The 26,768-nt window shown below is 40.6% G+C and overlaps 1 protein-coding gene across 1 annotated transcript in view; it reads right to left on the bottom strand.

The window, feature by feature from the left end:
• The window catches only part of CEP85L (centrosomal protein 85 like), a 48,285-nt gene that overhangs the window by 8,838 nt on the left and 12,679 nt on the right, over positions 1-26,768 (bottom strand). The window contains exons 2-7 of the mRNA XM_053458933.1: positions 13,417-13,538; positions 3,524-3,641; positions 2,624-2,809; positions 1,071-1,223; positions 739-893; positions 270-387 (exon numbers count right to left, since the gene is read on the bottom strand). Of these exons, the coding sequence (XP_053314908.1) occupies positions 270-387; positions 739-893; positions 1,071-1,223; positions 2,624-2,809; positions 3,524-3,641; positions 13,417-13,538 (852 nt within the window). The remainder of the gene's footprint in view (positions 1-269; positions 388-738; positions 894-1,070; positions 1,224-2,623; positions 2,810-3,523; positions 3,642-13,416; positions 13,539-26,768) is intronic.

The raw sequence follows: 26,768 nt of genomic DNA, 5'->3' as shown, positions 1-26,768 counted from the left end.
CAGTACTCAGTTATTTGTCCACGTACACTGCATGTGAAATGTTGTATAGGATGTGAAATATAAAAATCCATTCTGTTTAATGCTGAGTTTAAAGGCAAGTAATAATTGTTTATCTACACTATAATCCTTAATACAATGCAAATAGAAATCAATGACTGATAACACGCCAAGTATAAAAAGCAATAACCGCATAATAAACAGATTATTACAGATACATATTACAGATTAGAGGAGAATCATAAGATGTTTTGACTACAGGTTTTGCTTACCTTATTAGCCCGCTCCGTCTGCTCTCTCAGGCGCTCATTCTCAATCTGTAGCTGCTTTGTGTCCAGCATCGGAAGTCGAACTCCATCCTCTAAGCACTTCTGCACTTTTTGCTGCAAGCTGGAAAGATATAGCCAATGTTTCCTTAAGTAACTTAAACAATATCCCTTTCTATAAAATGGGCCTGGCGAGACATCAGTAGTGAAGAAAATGATCAAAAGAGTCAAATCTTATGTTCCGTTAAGTCTTCTTCTACATCTTTCAGTCCTTTAACTAAAGTCTGGAACTGGAAAAATACCACATGGGACTGACATATTAGAGACTAATTTGCTAAAAAAAAAAATTGGATTGCCGCACAACTCATCAGTTGCCCAATAACCATCAGCTTTCCAATTCTCTGGAACTTAGTTAAAGCACAGGTACAGCCAGCCTTGAGTTGGTCCGAGACTGGCAGAAGGACCTGCTCCATACCTTTGCACCGTTAGGACAAGCTCCTTCTCCCTCTGTTTCTGACACTCCGTCTCTGCCTCTTTTTCACGGCACTGCGTCCTGGACTCGTTGAGTAATTTTTCCAGGCTCCTGGTTTTTTCCTTCAGCTGCTTGTTTTCCTCCTCAACAACCTGCAGCTTTATACACATAAATTTAAATAATTATTTAATCAGTGCACTAAATAAAAAGCAATAGCACATTTATTAGAAAAAGCCACGTTAAGCTACATTAAATACAAATAATAAAAAGTAAATTTGCAAAATAAAAGCAATGTTTGTTTTTTTGTGTGTGTGGCAATTCCTTTCAATACTTACCCTTTCGCTCTGCTTACGCACATCGTCAAGCGTAGGGAGGTCGGCCACATATTTCTCTAAGGTTTCCACCCGCCTCTGCTTTTCCCGGTTTTGTTCGCTCTCTTTTTGACATTTTTTTCTTAGGCTGCTGATATACTTGTCTCTAGTTTTGATCTAGACATAGAAGATTAAAAATATATTAACACGGGTAATTATGGTGACGTTCAATCAAAGTGGCAACATAACTGTTCCTTGAAGATTCACCAAAAGAATGCACACATACAATAATGTAATTGGCAATTATATTTAATTTTTCATTTTTTTATTATTATTTGTGATTTTTGCCTCTCTTGGAATAATCAGCCATATTCATCGGCATGTTCAGACCTCTACAGCAAGCGTTATTTTAATCAAGATCTCAATTCAGAGCTGGCAATTGTTTTCTTATGGCAGCAGCCCGGTACTGGGTTTGTTTTATTCTAGGTACACTTGCACACAGTTATTTTTAAGGAACTCGGCAGGTAGGCTGTTCCAAACATCACAGTTCTTCTGTGGATTTAGGCAGCCTCAGCTGCTTCTCTTTCTTCATGTAATCACAGACAGACTTGATGATATTGGGATTAGGGCTGTATGGGGGCCATATCATCACTTCCAGGACTCCTTGTTCTTCTTTATGCTAAAGGTAGTTCTTAAAGACTTTGGCTGTATGTTTGGGGTTGTTGTCATGCTACAACTGCACCCCAGTTCCTGTGTCTTTGTGAATATTTGATTCACTTGGCCATGTTTCTATGTCGGAGGTATGGCTTTTTGGCTGCAAGTTTTCCATGTGACTTTTCCAAAGTGAGAAGGGAAGTAAGCATGACATGTCTTTCGTTTGCTGCATTAAGTTTCATTGGCTGAATATGAATATGACCCTTAACATTGCTCGTGTCTGTGCTTCTTTGAAAGAGTTTGGACATCTGGAAACCACAGTCTGCCTTGAAATTGCATCCCGGGAGAGATCTTGCTGGTGCAGTATAACTACCTTGTGTCTTGATACTGTGCTCAGCCTTGCCATGTATGACTTTTGACATTAAACTGTCTTCAGCAACCTTAGCTTGTTTGCTTGGCTGCTCATCACACAGCTTTGTTCCTCCTACACAGCTGTTTGTTTCACTTAATGTTTGTGTTTCAACCTACATATTGAATTGAAGACCATTAGCAACTGATTGCTTCAACTGTTTAATCATACACCTAACTATAAGCCTACAAAATCCCTGACTTTGTGCAAGTGTACCTAGAAGAATTGATGCTGTTTTGAAGGCAGGGTGGCCGCGCCAAATATTGATTTGATTTGGATTTTTCTGTTCACATACTTTGCATTTTGTTAAGTGATAAAAAAAACAATTAACATTTTTATAAGCATGCTTACCTTAAAACCCTTTTTCACACCTGTACTGCATATGAAAACCAAAATCCAAAGCAGACAAATTAAACTACCCTATGAAATGCTTTAAAAATGACACTGCTACCGAAAACCCTTAGTGGATCAGGAGACATCTTCCAAAACCCAAAAAGAGCTACGATTTGCATACCTTTTCCTCCAGCTTTTTTATGTCTTCATTGGATTTGCCTGTGCTCTGCTTCAGGACTTCATTGAACTGCGCAAGCTCTATTTCAGCAGATGCCAGCTTATGCTCAAGTTCTTCCCTGTTTCGAAGAAGAGTCTGCGTTCTGCCTTGAGATATTTTCTGCAGAGTTTTGGCTTCACATGGTGGACCCTTTAAAAAGTGGATTACAAATGTTTAAGGCTTTCACAGCATATGTTTAGGTAACGTTTCACACAGTGAACACCTACCCAACTTTCCTTCTAAACTAAGTGCTGCTTGATATTCAGGGGAATACGTGTACCTCTTAAAGTTGTGTATGAAGCAACTACTACGAATAAGACGTTAGCTTGTGGTTCCACAAATGAGCAGCACACAAATCCTTGATCCATACATTTTCTTGCAAATCTGCTTCGGTTTAAATGTAGAACAAACAGTACTCAGGATAAAAAAAAAAAAAGATCTTTACCACTCATACCATAAACAATGTGGTGGTGACAGACTGACACGGTCTATGTTTTGCGAAAAGTTGAGCAGCTGGGATCTCTCTTATACACCTAGTAGACTATTTATACAACAGCTACTTGTTCGTGGATTCCATCTGCAAGATTATGTGATGGCATATTAAACCGAGTGCATTAAAGTGACAGGAGGCAAAACGAAACTGTTGAATACGGGCATTATTGTTGCAGTGGAACCTTACAATATATATAAAAAGTGTTTTAAATTAATGAAATTATTTATCAACATGTTTTGCTAATTAAAATTAATATCAGACCCCCATCTTGCTCAAGCAGACCTGTCCTCCTACCTTACCAATATAGTACAGTATATTTGAATCACTTTTAAGAACGTAAGTGATACACGCAAACCTTCTGTGGTAGTTACCTTCAGACCATGTAAGCAGCCATCTTCCCCATTAGTCTCAGAGTTCCCAATTGTCTGCTGAGAGCGCAGCTCATTGCCTCTGACTGCATGCTGAAGGTGACAGATCTGCTGCTTCTGCCTGCAAGAAATGTGAGTGTAGTATATATTACTTAGGGGAGATCTTCACTTTATGGAGGAAAGGCAACACACATCTAACATTCTCAGTACCAGGTAACAGAGGAGCAATCGCTTGCAAAAAAGGCGCTCGCTCCTATGACCCTTCGAACACCATGAAATTAGTATGTTAACTTCTGATGCTATACAGAGAGTTTGCATTTTAATCCAGCTAAGCCTACAGCAATTCTCACTTAAACCGTGCCTCCATATTGGACCTGATCTCAACTTTCATCATTGTAGAAACAGACTATAAATCACATTCATTATCTGTTCTATTTAAAAAAACAAAATTGCATTGTTGCATTATGGATGTGTTTAAGGGCTCCATAAACCCCAGGTTGCCATAGGGACTAGAAAGTGTTTTCTGGCACCTAGGTAGGATTGCCACCCAGCTTCACATGAGGACACCTGAACAGGCCCTTACATATCAAGCTGGGGCAGTGCCGGCAGCGCATGTGCTGGGGATCACATAATGCAACATCACCGTTCATTATTCATGGATAAGGGACTGTGAACTACTGCCGATTCATAACTCTCATGACTTTATCTTTAAGATCTGTTACGATGTTTATGTTTAAGATCTGTAAATGTGTACATGTAAACAACCTATCCTAAAGAGTTAATGATCTGCAAGTTATGATTTAGTATTAAACTGAACAAGGTCGCTGGTGAAGTGGAAAACATCTTTATATTAAAGGAACATGCTGCCATCTTGTGTCTGGAAAGTATACAGGTCCATGTACAAACAAGGGTGTTGAACTCAAGGTGGCCAGAAGTATTGGATATCCTAGCTTGATCACAGGCAGGTCGACCAGAATGGTCGGAAGCCGATTAATCAACATGTGTAGAAGGATACAGAGTAGACAATTCATGTTTACTACAGAAATGTTGTGGCCCTGTTCAACACCAATGTTCATAGCAAATTGTTGAAGTGCCAACATGTACAAACAAAAATCATGGCCTGCTGAGTGTTTCAAACACTCTACACCAGGGGTCTCTAGCTGGTATCTTACAAGCCAAAGGTGGCTGAATCGCAGAATAGCTCACTGGCACTCTACCAGAAAGAACAGCATGCTGTCTGGAGGAGGGTATGCACATAATGCAACTAATCTTCAGGGAAAAATTCAGAAAGTATTCTATGGTAAAAGCTAAGCTGCTAGGACTCAAGACCCCTCTGCTTGCCCTAGTACCCAAGCATCTTTAACAGACATGAAGAACATCCGGATTCAGCTCTAAAATCAGATGCTGCTGACATATTACAATCGGGTGGTTTACAATACTTTTCAAACAAGGCAATGAATTAAGAAGACAATGTAATTTGATGAATTACATTGTAATTTGAGAATTAGACATATTATTCAGCCAAAACCACATAAACGTATTACAGTAGTACAACATGACCGAATAAGCCGATTCATGAGTTATTCAAGATTAATACCCTAGTTTGAAAAAAAAAAATGGATAACTAAGCACTAATGAACAAGGTCTGATTAGGTGTAAGGCATGGGAGGTTAGAAGAAACTTAGATGCAAAACCAGTCCAACACAGAACTTTCACCATAGCACTGGATAGTATGTGATTTACAATATAACTTTGGGGTTAGTGTAGGGTTACTTTAGCCCACAGTAATACCTGGATCAATTTGTGGAAGGGTAAAGAGAGGCAGAGAATCATGGGGTTTTGGTGAGACTCAAATGCAATGAAGGTAGCAGTGATCAGGAAATGACAAGCAATTTCACTATTAGGGGAATGCAGCGAAGGGGATATGGGGAAAAAGTGAACAATAAAAATGAAAAATTAGATTGGGATTACAGGATGGAAAACAAAATATAACAGGCCTAAAGATTTCTGATGGCGTTTGGTTTTATGGGCACTGGCTTTGATAACCCACATTTCCTTGTAAGTGACCTTTGTAAATTCCTGACAATGTGCACTTTGCGTGATTTGTATTGTAAATGGGACAGTCTAGGCCCCAACACTGTATTTTTATTTTTTTAATGTATGGCAGGGTCAATGTTGATTTCTACTGCAGGTATTATTTAGTCATTGTAGTTAGAAAATAAGACATACATCACTGATATGCACTACATGCTCAGTACCCGTTGTACAGTGCTACGGAATTTGATGGCGCTATATAAAACAATAAATAATAATAATAGTGCTCCCATTGAATCCAGTGGAAGTCCTGGCAATCAACTGCGTGTATGTTATTAAAAGTTCAGTTTTATTAAGGTGTTCTGATAGCATACATGTGATTGGCTGCTACTAGAGGGGTTTACTGAGCATGTGCAAGAAGTGTACTGACAAACGCTCCTTGCTTTCTGTAGAAGTAGCTGAATGAATCCCAATTTGCATGCAGTAGAGTCCAGGCAAACTGGATTAAAGTAGGACTGAAGAGATCTTAATACAGATGCTCTAAAACACTATCAAGAACGGAAAAAGATTTGGAAGACAGAAAATCCTCTGAAATAAAATGCTTGCAGAAACCCCAAAACTTGATGTACACCGAGTAATTCTATCCCTACCGGGGTTGATGGAGACAATGTGATCTAAAAAGAAAAGAACCTTAGAAGGCTCTACTGATCACAATGTCTAGGCTGTTTATCTTTCTAAAATGTAACTATAATACAATACAAAAGTTACACAAAGCCATTCAAGGTCATAAATATCAGTGACCTAGGAGTAAAAAAAAATTATATCCAACAAGCAATGTGTTCTGCTATTTCCTCTGATCCCGATAAACTGAAGCCCCCAACAAAGGAATGCTTTGTAACAAATGCATTTCTCTGCTAAAGTAAGCACACACAAATATAGTACAGCATTGTTCTGTGTTCTGCAGCTGCTGCGAGCTGTTAATCCATATCTTAACCAGCTCTGTCCGATAAAGAAAACATGACCGCACAAAAAAGGTTTTGGTGGTGACCAGCAGTAACTTGAGGCTGGACAAGATTAAGTTTTTTTGTATTGTTTACTGCTTATCATAGCCTAAATGCTTTATATAAATATGGTCTTCTTTCTACTTGATTGTTTGGACGCAGAGCAACACCCAGAGACCTCAAGGAAGGGTTTATTAAAGGTGATCCTGTTACCTTTAGATATTTAAGAATTACTAAATTCATTTATTAAACCACATATATCTTCTGATTCATTATAAGGCAATTTAAAGTCCATCATTCTACAGTGAGAAAAATTATTCAAAAGTGGAAAACATTCAAGACAATTGCTAATCCTTCCTGGAGTGGACATCCCGGCAAATTCACCCCAAGGTCAGACTGTGCAGTGCTCAGGGAAATTGAAAAAATGAACACTCTACAGGCCTCAGGTAGCATGAGTTGACCATGAACTTCTCCTTAAACCAAAGCATTCAAGAGTCAACCGTGAGCCCACCTGGCCAACAGCTAAAGCTTGGCCGAAATTAGAGTCAAGAAACAGGCCAATAATACCAAGCACACCGGCAAACGTACAGTATGGCTGAAGAAGAAAATAATGAAGGTGTTACAATGGCCCAGTCAAGGTCCATACCTCAACCTCAAAGTTTTTTGTGTTTTTTTTTGCCCCCCCAAAGATTTTTTTTTTTTGCAATTAAATTGTTCATGTTATAGGTCACATTAAAGGTGGAAAAAGTTCGGACCTTTGTCTCATTCTTTAACATGACAAGAACCTGATATTTTAACAGGGGTATGTAGACTTTTTATCCACTGTAGTAATAATGTACAGAAAAAAAATACATTTCGAAATTATGCCTATAAGAAGCTTTGTTTCATAATTATTAGAGCTGAAACAACGAATCGATAAAATCGATAATAATCGATAACGGAAATCATCGATAACGATTTCCGTTATCGATTAATCGAGTGATCAATTCGTTGTTGGAGCACTCGGCTCCTTTTACTTACCTCCGCGAGCGTTCCCCGCTTCTGCTACACGCTCTGCAGTCTCCGCCTTCTTTTAGCTACGTGACGGATGTGACGCGTTCCGGAGGTAAGTATTCTTCATGTCTATGTGCACGGATCGCACAGAGCCACTCGCACAGAGCGAATCGCTCTGTGCGAATGGAGCCACTCGCACAGAGCGGTTCGCTCTGTGCGAGTGGCTCCACTCGCACAGAGCGGTTCGCTCTGTGCGAGTGGCTCCACTCGCACAGAGCGGTTCGCTCTGTGCGAGTGGCTCCATTCGCACAGAGCGGTTCGCTCTGTGCGAGTGGCTCCATTCGCACAGAGCGGTTCGCTCTGTGCGAGTGGCTCCATTCGCACAGAGCGGTTCGCTCTGTGCGAGTGGCTCCATTCGCACAGAGCGGTTCGCTCTGTGCGAGTGGCTCCATTCGCACAGAGCGGTTCGCTCTGTGCGAGTGGCTCCATTCGCACAGAGCGATTCGCTCTGTGCGAGTGGCTCCATTCGCACAGAGCGGTTCGTGAGTGTGGGTGCAGGGCAGAGTGGGGGTGGGGGTGCAGGGCAGAGTGGGGGTGGGGGTGCAGGGCAGAGTGGGGGTGGGGGGTGCAGGGCAGGAGACTGGGTGCAGGGCAGAGTGGGGGTGGGGATGCAGGGTGTGAGTGTGGGTGCAGAGCAGAGTGGGAGACTGGGTGCAGGGCAGAGTGGGGGTGGGGATGCAGGGCAGGGTGTGAGTGTGGGTGCAGGGCAGAGTGGGTGCAGGGCAGAGTGTGAGTGTGGGGGCAGGGCAGAATGTGGGGGCAGGGCTGGGTGCAGGGCAGAGTTAGAGACTGGGTGCAGGGGCACAGTGCAAAGTGCTGGGTGCAAAGTGCCAGTGCTGGGTGCAAAGTGCCAGGGCTGGGTGCAAAGTGCCAGGGCTGGGTGCAAAGTGCTGGGTGCAAAGTGCCAGGGCTGGGTGCAAAGTGCAAAGTGCTGGTGCAAAGTGCTGAATGCTGGGTGCAAAGTGCTGGATGCAAAGTGCCAGGGCTGGGGCAAAGTGCTGGGTGCAAAGTGCTGGGTGCAAAGTGCCAGGGCTGGGTGCAAAGTGCTGGGTGCAAAGTGCTGGGTGCAAAGTGCTGGGTGCAAAGTGCTGGGGCAAAGTTTCTTGAACAGTAATAGTCCACCTCTTTTCAGAATGTTTGGGGTTATTTTGTTTCATAAATATTGTGTTTGGGTTCTTGTACTTTGAAAATATTGTTTTTTATTACATCATAACAAAATAAGAATGTTAATGTAAATTTTAAGTTGTTTTTTAACATCCAGTTCATTAAATTCTTTTAAATAAACGAAAAATTTGCATATTGTTTTTTTTTATCCGATTAATCGATTAATCGAAAAAATAATCGGCCAACTAATCGATTATTAAAATAATCGTTAGTTGCAGCCCTAATAATTATATATATATATATATATATATATATATATATAAATAAATATAAAAACAACATTAGAACACTAGTAGATGACCTTCAGAACCCCGCAATGTGATATAACAATAAGCAAAATTGAGTTTGAGAGTGACTGGGTGCCACAGAAACACCCTTGTGTTTGATGTAATATTTTACTTGAATGATGCAATATTCGGTGCAACACTCTGCAGTAAAGCCAAGTGTGCTACCGCTAATACCCAAGAAATGCTGCCTCCAGACTACATAGGTCATGTCTGATAAGAAGATATTTGAAATGCACATGCCCCAATGAAATACATATAAATGGTCTGTGACATTTTTGCACAGCGAACCTTAAAATATATGTTTGGGTGCTTTGGAACAACACTGACCATAGAAAATGTTGAGACCAATTAAACGTTTACTAGACTGGAATATATATATGGTTTTATATAATATATTCCAGCAATATAAGGATTATTATTCCACATATCCCACAGTGCTGTACAATGTGTAAACAGGATACAACAAGCAGAACATCTCAAAACAATTAGGACCTATGGAAACAAAAGGCAAGGAGGGTCCTGCTCAAAAGAGTTTACAATCTAGAAGGGTTATTGTGGTAGTAGTGTTTATTGTAGTTTTGTTATGAAAATACAAAGCACTTCAAAATGATCAGCACTGATAAGTAATAAGGGTTCACTGCTACAGAAAGCACAAACAAAATACATTTAAAGCTCCTATAAAGCTGCACCATTTTAAGCCACACTAAATAATTACACTGACATTAGACAGACTGAATTAGTTTATTATTTAAGAACTATTAATTGAAGGATTAAAGATGGCAACCTGTGTCTCACCATCATCTTCAGTTTGTTAATCAAAAACGCAGCGCACAGCAGCCAGTGGAGAATCACTGGTGTAGCTCGCTAGGGTAAAGCATTAATATGGAGACATTAATATGGAGATTTAGAGGAACCATTCTTCGGGAGCTTGTCCCTGTTAAATGCCAGGAGGTTGATGGCAAAGGTTTCTATTACACTAGACATGATGCCTTACTACACTCAAAGCACCCAGAGATCCCATTTCATGATGATTTATTTTTACTGGGGGGGTAGGGGGAGAGGTGTCTGCATAAAAGAAAGGGGGGGAGAGTAAGAAAACAAACAGCTGGAGTATGAGTGGGCTAAAAGGCTGATTGGAATAGGAAGAAGTTGCAAAGAGACTCAAGGAAGAAGAGGGCAAAGGGGCTGGGGAAAGGAAGAAAACAAGGCTGAAAGGAAGAAAAGGTGGAGGAGACGCAGAAGGAGAGAAAGGAAGGGGGTGAGACAGCACAAGAACAATGGAGTGACCAATACAAACAAGACAAAACACACCTGGAAGTAATAGAAAATATAGTAAGCAGCCATTATTGAGCCTCGATGGTGTGATGGACCCCAAAAACAAATATTAATGCAAACATTCCTTGTGGGTTACTGTGTATAACATTTTCTGGAAATGGCTAACTAAAGAACGCAATCGATAGATTGAGGACGATTATAAAACATGCAGAGAGGGGAAACGTATCACGTTGCATCTGCTTCCTGAAAGCTAACATTTCAGCTATTAAGAAAAATCCATTACTGTTATCGCTCCTTAAAAAGCAGTGAATACAGTCTGGCCTGGGAGGGATTCAGTGCCTAGATCTCTCCTGAGACAAGTGTTATTTACAAGGGGTTTAGATCACATGTCTAGATATTTGGCACAATTAGCAAGTGTGCAATGTTTCCACAAATATCCACTAGGCAACCTCCTGATCCATAGCACTTACCAATTGTTCTAGATTAGCTGGAAGAGAACATGTCTGATTTCTCAGTGTGTACATGTAGCAAACATGTGACAAAAATCTTTTAGGGTTACCGAACAGCTAACAATTATCTAATTCAGAAGCAGTTAGTCCATTAAGTACACTGTCAAGTCTGCTTCCTAAAGTCTAGCCAGCTGAAGTTTCACAGCTTGAGTGCAGGAAATGAAGGTACATACAGTCTACGTAGTTCCTGAGTCTGCTTTAAAAATCTATACAGTTCTATTAATTTAGTCTTTTTTTTAGATCTGAGTTGGATAACTAAACTCATTTGGGTTTTGGTACCAATTGTACACAGATGATCTCAAATATATCTCTCCTCACCACGCTAATTATCTCTTTCACTCATGGCTACTCAGCTAGCCACCTTCCGGTTGCCTCTTTTACGATGTTCCACCTTCAGTTTAACAGTCTATCAAAATCTACATTTCTTGTCTTTTGTGAATGTCTTGCTAAAACCTTTAACCCTTTTACAAATACCTAATACTTTTTTCACACTGCTAATCAGATATGGTTTCCCTTAGGTCTCAGATACCGTCAGTGGGGCCTACAAGACTATTACACGTGTTGTTTTAGAAATCAAGGTCACTGGTGGATTTGCTTAGTTCTGGTTACAGGTGATGTTACACTTACACATGACATTAGGTGCACTCTCCAATATGAGGAAAATAAACCTTAGAATATCTGTCTTTTTATTAGTTCTGTTCATTCATATAAAAACATTTTAAAAAGCTTTTTATGATTCCATCACATGTTCATTTACATAGTTACACAGTACATACGTTTGAAAAAAGACCTAAGTCCATCAAAGTTCAACCCTTCTACCTAACCTTCTTACTCTTGATCCAAAAGAAGGCAAACAAACCCTAATTAAGCTACCTTGAATTCTGCCATCAGGGGAAAAATTCCTTCTTGACTCCAAAAGGCAATCGGATTTCTCCTTGGATCAAGAAGCTCTAAAATATTAATCCTATTTATAGCCCTGAATGTCATGCCTATTTGACAATACAAACAACATTTCTAAATTCAGCAGACCTGGTGCGACACTTAGTTGTCTCTGAAAGGTAAAGCCAGGTGTGCTACTGTTAATACCCAAGAAATGCTGTGCATTGTTGCATGTAAACAATTCTTGTGGTACATAGCTACACAAATGTTCCCTGGCAACGCAATGAATTAACAGACTGTGAGGTCCTGTCATCACAAGGAGGTCAGAGCTTGAGGAAATAGGAAGAATGGCACTTCACTTGAGACTTGATAGAATGCGACTTAGGTTACCTTATCTGAGATATTTCACAAATCTTCCTTAGCACATTAATTATCACTGTCATCAGGAGTTACCTATATGCACCAAAAAAATCACAACGCCAACGTTGTGGATTTATAAATAAATGATTAAAGTAATAGTAGATATAAAATACCGATATGTGGAATAAAGCCTAAATATGTTCTCTTAAAAAAAAAAAATAGTTTTCCCTATTCATATGGATAATTTGAGGTTGATGCTGGTGGAGACTGCCAAAAATTCATAACAGGTCTGAAAAGTACTGTTGGGTTTTAGGACTAGTACATGCACAACTTCATTCAAAAAAGTTACCAAAAAAAAAGTTTGGACTTAATAGGAATCCCGACAGTCTGACACTGGTTCTTCTGTTTATTATTTATTTTAAAAACTTTACTTTTGCCTATGTAGTAGGAAAAGGTGAGCTATACCATAGGTGCCTTCAATGAGACATATACCCTTTTTAAAAGCAGCAGCAGATACTCTGACTCCCGTACCATTTTATTGGAAGTGGAAAATGCTGGACAAAGAGTCTAAGGCATGGTACCAGAGCATGCAGGATCACATATGCCTCAACCCTCCCCAAAATGGTCACATCAAGGAGAAGTTTTTTGGGTGTCAACATTCTTCTATTCCACCAGTCCCACATTTCCAAAGACAGTCATTCAACCTGTACTCCAGCTGAAGGACTTGGGAGTTCAACAATAGTCACAGAGCTACCTTATTGTAAGGCTTCACATCAGCAAATACTGATAAATACTGATCAGCATCTGCAGCGGTTGTAAAATAAATAGTATGAAAGATTCCCGCACAGTAATGACAATATGCTAATATAAAGCATGTACATGGTCAGATATTAATGCACTGTGGCTTTTATATTGTTTGATGTCAAGGGTGTGAGAGATGCCTTCAACATTTGCTTTTTAGGGCTAGAAGCCAGGGACATCAGCTCTTGGAAATTAATACCTGGTAAACCTGATTCCACTTTATCCATATTTGATGAACCCTTGCAAATTAAACATCATTTTGTTCAGAGACTTACTTTAAAATCATAGAAATACCTAAAACATAATTATTAGTGATAAATTAGCCTTTTTTGCAATCCTGCTTAACATACATTGAGCCGACTGGCAGTACACGTCATTGGCAAATAGGTGGGACAGGAAAAAGGGGCAAATGCATATGTTTTTGTAAAGGGGATGAATGTGAACACGAAGGCTGCAGTGTCTCTCTCAAATCCATCAAAACAAAGAAATAGAAATCAAGGCAAAATTACAGCTTCCTTCCTGCCAAAACCTACCTGTCGATTACAAACTCTTTTTGCCTCAGTAAGCCTTCTTTGAGTTTCATCAGAGATTCCCATTTGGCGACATCATGGCTTAAGGGCATCGCAGTATACACTGGACGAGAGGAGGAAGCAACCTGCAGAAGAAAGAAGGTTGAGTGGTTATATAAATGCGTATACAGCAATATATTAAATAGGTAGAAACATATGGCAGTGTTGTTACAGGGGCGATAATACATGTGCAGAAGGAAAGGCAATCTACATGAAGACTAGAATAAATGACTGTAATTATTATATATAACAGCTTACAAGTGAAAACTCACACAGTAGGATCTAACCTTAAAGCAACAATGCTTTTGTAGACAAATAGGTTAAAGCCACATATAGCCTGTTAAAATGCCATATCCCTTACACTTGGTGTGTGAAAATGGCATTAAGACCATTTTTAAACTTTGCACCAAGATAACTATATTATAAAACTTTAAATATGCTACCGTACTGTAGGTTTTCCAGGAATACCAACAAGTTTCATCCACAAACAGTAGTGGATGGACAGACATGGGCACAGGGGCAGTACTTGACCAAAGAGCACCCAAAGAAAGACGTCACTTTGCCGCACGCACCATCTTTTTTTCACATTTGGAATACCAATATAGGCATAGATCTCCTCTTGTGCACTCCTCCATGCCTTTCAGAGGATTTTGCTTATTAGGCTGGCAGGCAATTGACAACCTTCAACGCAGCGGGGATATTTCTGGGGTAGTTTTTGCTTTTTTTTGGCCTTGCATAGACAAATGTAAAAGCTATACAATGATTTAGGTCTTCGAGTCTTGAGACTATTGGATCTACAAGTTACAACAACCTAGCTAGCATGTGCTCTTTTATTTATAGGCACACCATTCCAAACACTTAGTGGATGACAAGTTCTCAAATCCCATCATGCATGCGCCAATGGGTGATAACAGGATGATGGATCTACAGTGCGGCCTTAGCTCTGTACCTGTAAAACCCAGAGGCATTCCATTAAGTCTTAATTATCTACATCAAGGCTGTTGTTTTCATGAGTCAAACAAACCACTCATATTTTTCCGTTGTAGCAGTCCAAACATTTTTTTTTGTCACGCTAGAGGAAGAGTAGAGCAGTTTCAATATCTACAAATACCTTCCTAATCATGTCTAACCTATAGCAAGCTCTGAAGCATTAGGATGAATTCCTTCAACAGGCAGAGGACAAACAAAAGCAAACACAAAAAAACACTCAGAAACATTGAAATGGACAACAGATAAGACCCTTTCAGTCATTCAGTTTTACTGCATGCACATCAGTGCATGTATTCTTTAGTTATTGGAGTTAAATGGGAATTCTGTCTCGTATAACTCCTCCCCTGGCTGCTCCTTCTCAGTACAGGAAGCATTTGTAAGTACACTTCTTGCACATGCTCAGAAGCACTCCAATTCTAGTTGATGGGACTTTATCTCCCACTGTAAACAATTGCACTGCAGCAGCCAATCACAGTTATGCAAAAACACTGATGTTTTGCTAGCATACATACCATTGGCTGCTGCTTTAGTGTTACTGAGCATGTTCAGGAAGTGTACATAATAATGCACCTTGGTTTCAATAGATAAGAACAAATATCTGTCAGCAAAAGCCATTGTGTATTATGTTAGGAATACAGCTAGCTCTGGCTCCAGACTCTAGATACATATAAAGACTTGGAAAAGCAAGAATAAAAATAATAATTTAAAAAAAGGATGCACGCTGTACTGGTCTTTACCCTGAGATCATCCCTTTCTATATATGCCTTTCTGTGCCATTTTATATTATCTGCATGAGTGCATTTTCTGAATCCTACAAATAAAATATCAAACTGGCTCCTGATGTCCAGACCAGAGTTAAATGCAGACCCATCTATCAAGCTGAACCTAACTGTTGACATGGAATGGTACACTGATAGACTTCAGAAGCCCTTTCTATGTTACACCATGATTCAGTTGGAACAAGGCCAAGGGGTTAAAAATATCTGTTGTGGCAGCTTCCATATAAACAGTTCTTACAAGAACAAGCATTTCTGACTGATGCCATCATGTTTCCTACTGCTGGGAAAGAAATATGTATCTCCAGGGCAATTATAGTCCGAGACTAGGGCAACCGAAGGCTAAGCTACTTTCTATTATTCTCTATACCCTAAACAGAAAATGTGCGCCATGCCAAGGTGGGTAAGAGCCAAGGGAAAATTTATGGCTAAAGAAACAAACTTGTCTCTTATTATAGGAACACGTAAGGGGCAGTATCTGTGCTAAAATAAAAATAAATTAATTTCATTTAAAGCTACAATGTTTACAAAGTGGTCTTATCACCATAGTAACCAATGGAATGATCAGCAAAATTTCACTGGCTGCTATGTCGATAAAACCTACAATTTGTATAATAGATTTGATATAATTGTTGCTACTAATCCGGATTCCAGGTCTTGGTATACTGAGGCAGCTTGCCACTAAAAAAAAATAACATTTATATACCATGGAATGCATAGTATTGAAGACACTTCTGGTACTTAACAGGTTACATTTATTTATAGATGTTGTAGTGCTATTACAATAGGGGACAGTGAAAATTAACAACAACATCGAGATTACACAATTTGACAATACGAGTAATATGCTAACTCGTATTGTCGTTAGTACAGAAGGAGAAGACGGCCCTGGTCTTCCGAGCTTGCAGTCTTCAAGCTATGACATACCATGTTTATATAAGTGGATTTTATTTTGTTTGATATACATTTACATTCTCTCTCGCTCTCAATATATCTATATATATAAACATATACATATATGACTATTGACAGTTCGCCCTTGTATACCCATCGCTGCCCTTTTTGCTGAAGCAGGGAGGGCTGCCGGGTGAAGTCTTCTTGGGCTGTTGACACGGTTCCGATTAGCATATGCCAGCAGTGCTTAATCAGAAAGCAATCGAACCGCTTGGTGGGATTCTTCAAGAGTGCCAGCGTGATTCAGTATAAAAGGCGCAGTTCAGAGTTATCAGCAGATAAATAAAGACTCATTCCTATGTTTAGAAGCACTTCTGTGTATAAGTGGTCATATTATCTGCACATTACCGCAAACACTTTTTACGCAGCCTTCCACATAGGAACAGCTCTTAACTTTAAACTCTTCCATACTTTGGCATCGCAACTGATCTTTGTGAGAATAAAAACTTGGCAACCGATTCTAAAATCCCAGTATTATCAGGATGGGCCCCATTAGTTAACAGTATAACATGGATGCAGCCCACATAAGGGTATAACCACGACGATCATGAGAACCGAAGAGTAATATGGCTGCTCACATGATGTACACGTAAGATGAGTATCTAGCATAAATGTTGTTTGGTTAACCTGTAAACACCATTACATGGGTTAATATAATGTATACAACTGTTTGCAGGATTTACAAAAACTCATTGACCTGCTTTAAGGCTCAGTTGAGATAAGTGCGTTCTCTTTGGTACGAAAGCAGAAGACATGGAAAATATGTGCAAAAATACTCTTCTCCTTTTACACCTGATGACATAAGAACATTCTCCATCCATGACAGGACTATTGTATACAAGTATGATGAACATAAAAATACAGCATCTGGGTATCTTCATGGCGACCTAGTCCAATGTTAGTAGGTCACACTTCAAAGAAAAATGCAGACAAGAACCATAGATAAAGAGTAGTCAGCAAGTGATTTATATTATATTATACCCCCAATTAGAAACTTTGAGCATTATGAAGCAAGTGTCGGGCACATGTGAAGCTCTCAAGGTATCAGGAGGCTCGTTCCCATGTAGGCCTGTGGATGTTTTCCTACTGCTTTTGCTACTAATTACAATAATCTAAGCAAAACAAGCTCTTGCAAGGAACCATCCAACAGTGTAAATACCAACATTGGAGAGCAGTCTAAAAGCAAAACCAGAAGCACATGCAAGGTTCATGAGATATGCTGAAGACTTTATGGTCTGCTACCCGTTTGGGATGATTGCCAAATTGGGTCACCTGCTATGCAACAATGGAAACCAGGATTACACAACAGAGTTTAATGTTTACGGTAACATACATAAGTAATATTTCTTGTTACCGTCACAGTAAAACAAAAACTCGTTCCACTTGACGGGAAGAGGTTTTTTTTTTTTGTTTTTTTAGTTCAGCACCATTATAAGGGGTTCTGTTACACAAATCTTGACAGGTTTCTATAATCAAGGTGGTGTCACCACTCCCAAAAGACAGTATGCTATAACTAAAACCATAAGAATTGTCATTTTACATGAAGTAAGAACCAGTCGGACCATCTACTCTGCCCATCGTATTTAGTTCTTGGTCTTGCCTATCTAGGAAGGCTTTATTGTAGGGCTGCAACTAACGATTATTTTAATAATCGATTAGTTGGCCGATTATTTTGTCGATTAATCGGATAAAAAAATACATTATTTTAAATTGAAGAAAAATTGCAATAAAAAACGTACAATTTACACTTTCATCTCTTTATTGCAATGGCCTCTCTCTATTCACCTTCTTATTTTACTGACATAATAATAAAAGCTACAAGAACCCAAACACAGTGTTTCTCAAACTAGGTTTTAATACAAAGTTATTAGTAAATATTAATTCATATGTTAACTATTTTTCATATTTAATAAAAACTGAGAAAAAAGCCTTGTTTAAATTTTTTTACCAAACTGCCCCCAGTTATGCACATCTGACCCCCAGCTTGCCACTCTGCCCCCATATATGCCTTATACCTCTTATATGCCAGATTCCACTGTGCCCCCTGATATGCCACTGTGCCCCTGATATGCCTTATACTCCTTATATGCCAGTGATATGCAACTGAGCCCCCTGATATACCTTTTACCCCCAGATTTGTTTTATGCCCCCCTGATATGCCTAATATCGATGTCTTATACCCCCTATATGCCACTGAGCCCCCTGATATACCTTTTACCCCCAGATATGTTTATGCCCTCCTGATATGCCTAATATCCATATGCCTTATACCCCCTATATGCCCTAAAAATTCATAATACCCCCCATACACCACTATAACTCACCCATACACCACTCTGGCTCCTCCCCCTCCCATCCACCACTCTGGCTCCTCCCCTCCCATACACCACTCTGGCTCCTCCCCCTCCCAAACACCACTCTGGCTCCTCCCCCTCTCATACTCCACTCTGCCTCCTCCCCCTCCCATTCACCACTCTGCCTCCTCCCCTGCCCATACATCACTTTGGCTCCTCCTCTCCCATACATCACTTTGCCTCCTCCTCCCATATACCACTCTGCCTCCTCCCCTCCCATACATCACTTTGGCTCCTCCCCCTCCCATACTCCACTCTGCCTCCTCCCATGCACCATTCTGGCTCCTCCCCCTCCCATACTCCACTCTGGCTCCTCCCATACTCCACTCTGCCTCCTCCCATACATCACGTTGGCTCCTCCCCCTCCCATACATCACTTTGCCTCCTCCCCCCTCCCATACTCCACTCTGCCTCCTGTGAACCTCCGTTTCTGACAAGACACCATGGAGCAGGGTAGAGAGGTAGAGAGGCAGAGAGGAGTATGAGAGGGGGAGGAGCCAGAGTGGTGTATTGGAGGGTGGCTCCCATACACACCTCTGACTCCTCCCCCCTCCCATACACCGCTCTGCCTCTCTACCCGGCTCCGTTACTGACAGGCACTTTCCCTGCAGCTTCATAGAAGCCACAGTGTAAGTGAAGGGCAGTAACGGAGTCTGTCTGTGCGATGCAGACCCTCACCGGCTGTCAGAGAGGATGATTCTCTGTCAGCCGGTGGGGGTCTGCATCGCACAGACAGACTCCGTTACTGCCCTTCACTTACACTGAGGCTTCTATGAAGCTGCAGGGAAAGTGCCTGTCAGTAACGGTGCCGGGTAGAGAGGCAGAGTGATGTATGGGAGGGGGGAGGAGGCAGATGGGAGGGGGAGAGAGACGGAAGTGAGAGACCGGCCGACAGTGAGGGGAATCCAGGTCCCCTGCAGCGTTGCGGGGGATCTGGATTCCGGTGTTATAATCCGATCTCTGTTTGAGGTCGGATTATATAAGGAGAGGAGTTTTTCAGAGCATTTGCTCTGAAAAAAACCTCTTTTTATAATCGATAAAAATCGTTGACAACGATTTTCATTATCGATTATTATCGATTTTATCGATTAGTTGTTTCAGTCCTACTTTATTGATTCCATCACTGAATTAACCTATACCATGACTGCTGGTAGGCTGCTCCATTTATCTCTGGCACCCTCAGTAAAGTAAACATTGAAGTGGTTTGCTATGTCTGTTACAAGCCATTATTATTGTTATCGTTCACTTGCTACATCTTTTGGTTATTTGTATTTACTTCTTTATAATGAGCTATAAAACAAAAACATGGCTCTAGGTCCCAATATTACCCAAGCGTTACGGGAAAACACAAGTATCTTCATTTATAAACAAATGGATTGATTATAGAAAGTTAACAGCACTAAGGAAGTAAGCTCCCAATTCTGCTTTGGCAGCAAAAATAGCAGAAACATGTATTTGGTGTCCAAAAAGAGATAACCAGCACATCATTTTATTGGGACCTTGGCTGGGTCTTATCGCTCCGTAGTTTGTCTCTGATTTGCCCCGTCACTCACACAAAGTCACACAACACGGCTAATCTGACCACTTTCCTGGAAGAGTTCAGCACAGACCTGTTCGGTACAACACTGTCTGCTATAAACACAATACAGAAACTGGGTTATGAAAACTATAGACAGCCAGAAGCAGTTTATTTTACCTTATTTTTATAGAAATGATTATTCGTTACATACTTGGGACCCCTTTTAACATATCACTAAACTTAGCATCCATCTCATCCCTGTCCACCACAATTACCATATGTGGGAATTCTCCAGATTTTGCTCGGAGACTCCGGGTGAAGTCCCACTTTTCTGGGTCTCCAGCTCAACAGTGGGAAACTCTGGGTCTGGGAGCGGCACGCCCCACTCCCCACCCACTATAGCTTGTTTCCCGCCATGTCAGGGGGACCGCCCCTTGACTCAGCAGGACGGCCCATCGTCAGTTGGACCTGGGGGGCTCTGGGTAGCTGGAGCCAGAAAGTTCCATCAATATAGGGCTGAAACAACTAATCGATAAAATCGATAGTAATCGATTATGAAAATCGTTGGCAACGAATTTCATTATCGATTAATCAAATCGATTTTTATCGATTATAAAAAGAGGTTTTTTTCAGAGCAAATGCTCGGAAAAACTCCTCTCCTTATAATAATCCGATCTCAAACAGAGATCGGATTATAACACCGGAATCCAGATCCCCGGCAACGCTGCAGGGGACCTGGATTCCCCTCACTGTCTCTCTCCCCCCTCCCATACACCCCTCTGACTCCTCCCCCTCCCATACATCACTCTGCCTCTCTCCCGGCTCCGTTACTGACAAGGACTTTCACCGCAGCTTCATAGAAGCCACAGTGTAAGTGAAGGGCAGTAACGGAGGCTGTCTGTGCGATGCAGACACTCACAGGCTGACAGAGAATCATCCTCTCTGTCAGCTGGTGGGGGTCTGCATCGCACAGACAGCCTCCGTTACTGTCAGTAACGGAGCCGGGTAGAGAGGCAGAGCGGTGTATGGGAGGGGGGAGGAGTCAGAGCGGTGTATGGGAGCCACCCTCCCTTACACCACTGTGGCTCCTCCCCCTCCCATACGCCACTCTGCCTCTCTACCCGGCTCCCTGGTGTCTAGTGAAGATCCGTTGCTGACAGGAGGCAGAGTGGAGTATGGGAGGGGGGAGGAGGCAGAGTGGAGTATGGGAGGGGGAGGAGGCAGAGTGGAGTATAGGAGGGGGAGGAGCCAGAGTGGTGTATGGGAGGGGGAGGAGGCAGAGTGGAGTATGGGAGGGGGAGGAGGCAGAGTGGAGTATGGGAGGGGGAGGAGCCAGAGTGGTGTATGGGAGGGGGAGGAGCCAGAGTGGTGTATGGGAGAGTTATAGTGGTGTATGGGGGGTATTATGAATTTCAGGGCATATAGGGGGTATAAGGCATATCGATATTAGGCATATCATAAAACATCTGGGGGTAAAAGGTATATCAGCGGGCTCAGTTGCATATCACTGGCATATAAGGAGTATAAGGCATATCAGGGGCACAGTGGCATATCAGGGGGCACAGTGGAATCTGGCATATAAGAGGTATAAGGCATATATGGGGGCAGAGTGGCAAGCTGAGGGTCAGATGTGCATAACTGGGGGCAGTTTGGTAAATAAAAAAATTTAAACAAGGCTTTTTTATATGAAAAATAGTTAACATATGAATTAATATTTACTAATAACTTTGTATTAAAACCTAGTTTGAGAAACACCGTGTTTGGGTTCTTGTAGCTTTTATTATTATGTCAGTAAAATAAGAAGGTGAATAGAGAGAGGCCATTGCAATAAAGAGATGAAAGTGTAAATTGTACGTTTTTTATTACATTATTTTAAATTTTAAAAAAAATTGCATTTTTTTATCCGATTAATTGAAAAAATAATCGGCCAACTAATCGATTATTAAAATAATCGTTAGTTGCAGCCCTACATCAATAAATAAGAATGTTTTTTTATGGCCGTTGGAAAGTTTGCTGAAATTACTACAGCCAAGGGATCCATGTCTAAAGTGGATATAGAGGCAAAAGGTGATAATTGTTGACCTTATTCGCATGTGCCTACCCAGAATCCTTTGTGGTTGTGGCAGTACCATGAGATTTCTGAGGGAAAAACAGCCTTCTGGCTTGTCTGGTGTCTGTAGATAAGTGTTTAGTAATGCTTCTACACACACACACACATATATATATATATATATATATATATATATATATATATATATATATATATATATATATATATATATATATAGTACTGTAACAGGAAACTGGTTCTGTCCAGCAATAATATTAAACACAATTTCAAACCCTGAGAAGTGGGTGCTTTCTATATGGATTTTCTGTTACAGAACATTACTTATGCTGTACTTACAGGTGATTTTCCACGTACACGTTCAATTTTGTTACTACATCATTAGAGGGACCAGCTGAATGGCAGACACTTCTAAGAAATAATTCATGTAAAATGCTGCCTCATTCATAATCATTTTTTAGACAGGTATACTAAATTTTGACAGAAAGGCATAACTTAATTGGTTGCGGCAATTGAGGCTGAAACTTAAATGTTTAATGTGATTAACCCTTCTGAAAAATGAATACAAATCACAGCTTATGACTGTTCTAATGTAGACATAGGAAAGGTGTGCGTGTGGTCTTTGCAGAATCCCCCAATGTATTTGCCACTCACCCCACCCACAGCTAAATGCCCTGTAGGAGATGTTGGGCTGAACACATTTCCCTGCGTGTGATGCACTCATCTCTAGCGAGCTCCAGCATTGGCTTGGGTGAGGGCTGCATGCGTGGAAGGCCACCAGGTTGTTTATTGTTTAATATAGCGCCACCATATCTCGCACATTGATTTAAATACTGCCCTCTTCCTTCATGATCAGCTTCAAGCCCTTTATCAGTAGCAAGAAATGCCAGATCACGGAGGAAGAGGGCAGCTTTTGCAGCAGGACTGCAGCTTCTGTGTCAGGTAAAGTGCTCAAAGTACTTTAATATGCATTTCTCTAAAGTGGGGGTAACAGGGACATTATACTGTCCACACTCTGCAGTGTTTTTTGTTTGTGCTTCTTTAAAAAGCCCCCCCATTGGTGATACTAGACACCAGTCTCTTACGTTTGCTAACATTCAGAATGGCCCCTGCTTTCACCACCCAAAGTGCTGACAGATGACATTTGGCAGTCATCGATTCAGTAAGTAGCAGTGGATATTCACTCTAAAGCTCCTCGGATTTCACCGAAAAAATAAATCCCACAAAAACAATGGTCATGCCACTTTAATTGTATGTTGAACTCTATGAGTGTCAAACCTAATGAAAGTGAAGAAAAATAAGAGAAAACATATCCACCCTAAGAGTTTGAATTCCTTCCATTTGGGCCAATATTTTGTTTTTTATCTCCAAAGGGACGATCTAAAATAAGCTTCACAACATTCTTAAGATAAAGCTGAAATGATGTAAAACTCAGCAGAGGATTTCTTGGCTGGTATTCTCAACTTGGGTTTACACAATGTTTCTTAAAGCTGCATTGCCTTGTTAATGTGTCATAATTAAACCGATAACGAGGCAGATTTCTCATATGCTCCAAAAATGTGTCTTTAGGAAGCCTATGAGATTTGCAGAGAATGACTGGTGGCTCAATGAAAAGAAACAAAGTTTGGGCATAATCTCTGAACATTTTGGGTAGAAGCCAAATAAACTCTTTTAAAGGACATGGGGAAAAAAAATAGCTGCAACCCATTTCAATACCCCAAACTACGCTATCCACCTTTGATTCAGTGCACTTTGCACCTAGTAGACCTAGTAGACCAAGTAAGATAACAATACGTTCATGACGCAGGCTCATAGAAAGGCAAGATGGCTGGAAATAATATGAGTTGTGGACGGTTTGCTAACTTAACTGCCTTCATTTTTAGCTGGCTTTGTGAAAACCGAGACAGCTGGGACTTAAAATATGACATTGTATGTCTTGTTATCGCCTATAATCCATAAGTCACCTTGGCAAAGCTTCTCACAATGCATATGCAAGACCTATATAACTTTACGGATGACTGTGCCTTTTTAACTATGCCTACAGCTGCCGTCCAGAAGTTGCAGTCATTCACCTGAAGTGGTAGTACCTTGTAGCTTCAATTACTGGCTTCCAAAAGATATGCTCTTCAACCCTAAACCAGCACATTTCCTAATTATTTCCCATCATATTACACAGGACAGCCATAAGGCATAAAGTAAATCAAATAACATTGACAGGCTGCTTTCTCATACAATGATGTTAAACATGCGCACATTCTTCTCAAACTCCCAAAGAGTTGCTCCTTAAGGATGTGAGACTAAAACAAGCAATGAGTCTATACACACAGGAAGTCATCGCCACGGTCCTAAAGAGGATCGCAATAAAGTTGTTGGGTTTAGGATTAGGCTCCCACCATGGAGTCATAAGTTATTTCTCCCAGCTATATGGATACAAATTGTTAATTTTGCAACATCTTTTGGGGTTTCGAGTAGTTGTATTTTTCTTTGCAAATGCTTGGCTAAGCCCAGGAGAGTATGTGACCAATATAGGCATTTCTACAAATCCATCATCTCGTTCTTTAAACTTGTAAAGAAGTAGTCCCTCGTCAAACCAAATTCTATGTCCTTCAAACAACAGATGCAATGCGTAGACAGACAAATGTCAAAATATCTACAGTGACATGCCAATTCTCCAAGGACCATGCGAATGAAACCCAACAAGCCTAAGAGAGAACATTAGATGTAATATACAACAGCTATGTGTAGGTCATCGATGTGGACACCGGATGTAGTGAAAAGATAAGCTCCATCCTCATCTCTTGGTGTTCTTTACAATACATAAACATACAGACAGGTTACTTAGTAATGAGCATTTCTGATGCTATGGCAATATTAAAGGCTCTTTGTTTCTACAAGAGACATTGTACTGCCCAACACATATGGCCATGCTTCTAAGTTCTCAAGAACTATGTAGCGTTTAACACTTATTGCAGTGAAATACCAGCATATTTTCTTCCTAATGCTGCTGTTGAAATACTGTACAAGTATTTAAAAAAGAAACTTTACGCTGATGTATAAAGTGACTTTTACTGTCTAGGGGTTTTACAACAGAAAACTCATACAGAATTTTTTTGATCTGTGATGTGAAGTTCTGAAGGCTGAAAACTCAAGTCACTAAACACCACTGCAACATGTCTGAAACACGTGTCTACGCCACTGAACAGGACTAATGGCTACAAACCCGCTAGATTGAACAGCCTCATTTTTTTGTTTAATGTACTGGCATTAATGAATTTGCCTTTTTAGGGAAGGTATGAAACGTCAACCCTTCGGCTGACATTATATTAGGCCTATGACATAACTGTCAAACCTACATAAAACTATCGTGCTTCCCGTGGAGACTTTCCAAAGTAAACCTGGGTGCACTAGGCGATTCTAAAGCTTGTCTGACTGTTGGCTATACATGTCACAATACAATAAAGCTGCAGAGTGCTCAGTGAAGGTATGACAGATGATTACATCCTTCCGTCGGAACACGAGACGCTATGTTTTTTGTGAAGGAAGCTAGCGAGAAGTTCATAGAGCTTTTTTTGGGGGACTTTTTGAAACACAAGGCGCACGGATCTTCTAGTCTCTCTAGCTGTTATTTAAGCAGTAGGCTACAACATGTTCTCCAGCTGTCGATACACTACAATCCCCATGAACCTTCTTACTGAGACTTGTGTGGTTGTCAATCAACAGCTGGAGAGCATCAGGTCACTGGTTCCTATTCATGAAGCTTTTACACAAGAAAAATATCACAGCACCAGATGTCTCAGGGAGCATTCATGTTCAAGGCCAGACAAGCGTTCGTAAATATCGGGTATGGACCAACAGTTGTCCGTGTCACAGCTTCTCTCTTACTGTAATTGCTAGAAGGGGTTAAAATAAACCTGAAACGGAAGTATTTTGGGATGGGGATGCAAAGTTCTCAAGCCAATAAAAAAGAAAGATACACAGAGTATGGGAAAGGAACTGCTGAAGCATATTTTATTTATGATATGCATAAAATTGACAAAGCCACGAACAGAGCTTCTAATGTCAACATGATGTCACATTGCACATTTTAAATACAGCAGCTACAATACCAGATAACGGCACTTACTTACGCATACATATATATATTTTTTTAAGAAAATGTACACTAAATGCATCGTATTTGCCTATAGAAATTGTGCAAAGCAAATGGTGTTACTCGTTCTTGCAATCCTTATTGTACTTCTTCTGCATCCATGTTTCGTTTCTCTTACGACATGGCCTTTAGGATACAAAGTTTGCATACATGTGGTGTAGAAATGTTATAGTCACATATCAAATCAGGCCTGTATCAATTGGTCCGTTATTAAATGGCCCCCCCTTTTTCATTCCATCTCACAGGCAAAGTATAGTAAATAGATAAATTGGCAGAGATCATAGTGCTGGTAATCTATCGCTGTTCTCAATGCTAAGAGTATACACATATATATAACAATAGTTACATATAATTAAAAATGAGCAGTATTTTCTAGTTAAAATGCATGCAGATAGGCGCATGCTGTGGTGGTGGGGTTGAGATAGATTAAAAAAACTCAAGTTCTGGGCTAGAATTCAAATGACTGAATTGACTGCATTCATAACTTTATTTGAACACTTGTTAA

Source organism: Spea bombifrons, chromosome 3, assembly GCF_027358695.1.
Source record: "Spea bombifrons isolate aSpeBom1 chromosome 3, aSpeBom1.2.pri, whole genome shotgun sequence".
NCBI classification, from domain to species: Eukaryota; Metazoa; Chordata; class Amphibia; order Anura; family Pelobatidae; genus Spea; species Spea bombifrons.
This window is presented reverse-complemented; position numbering and strand designations above follow the sequence as displayed.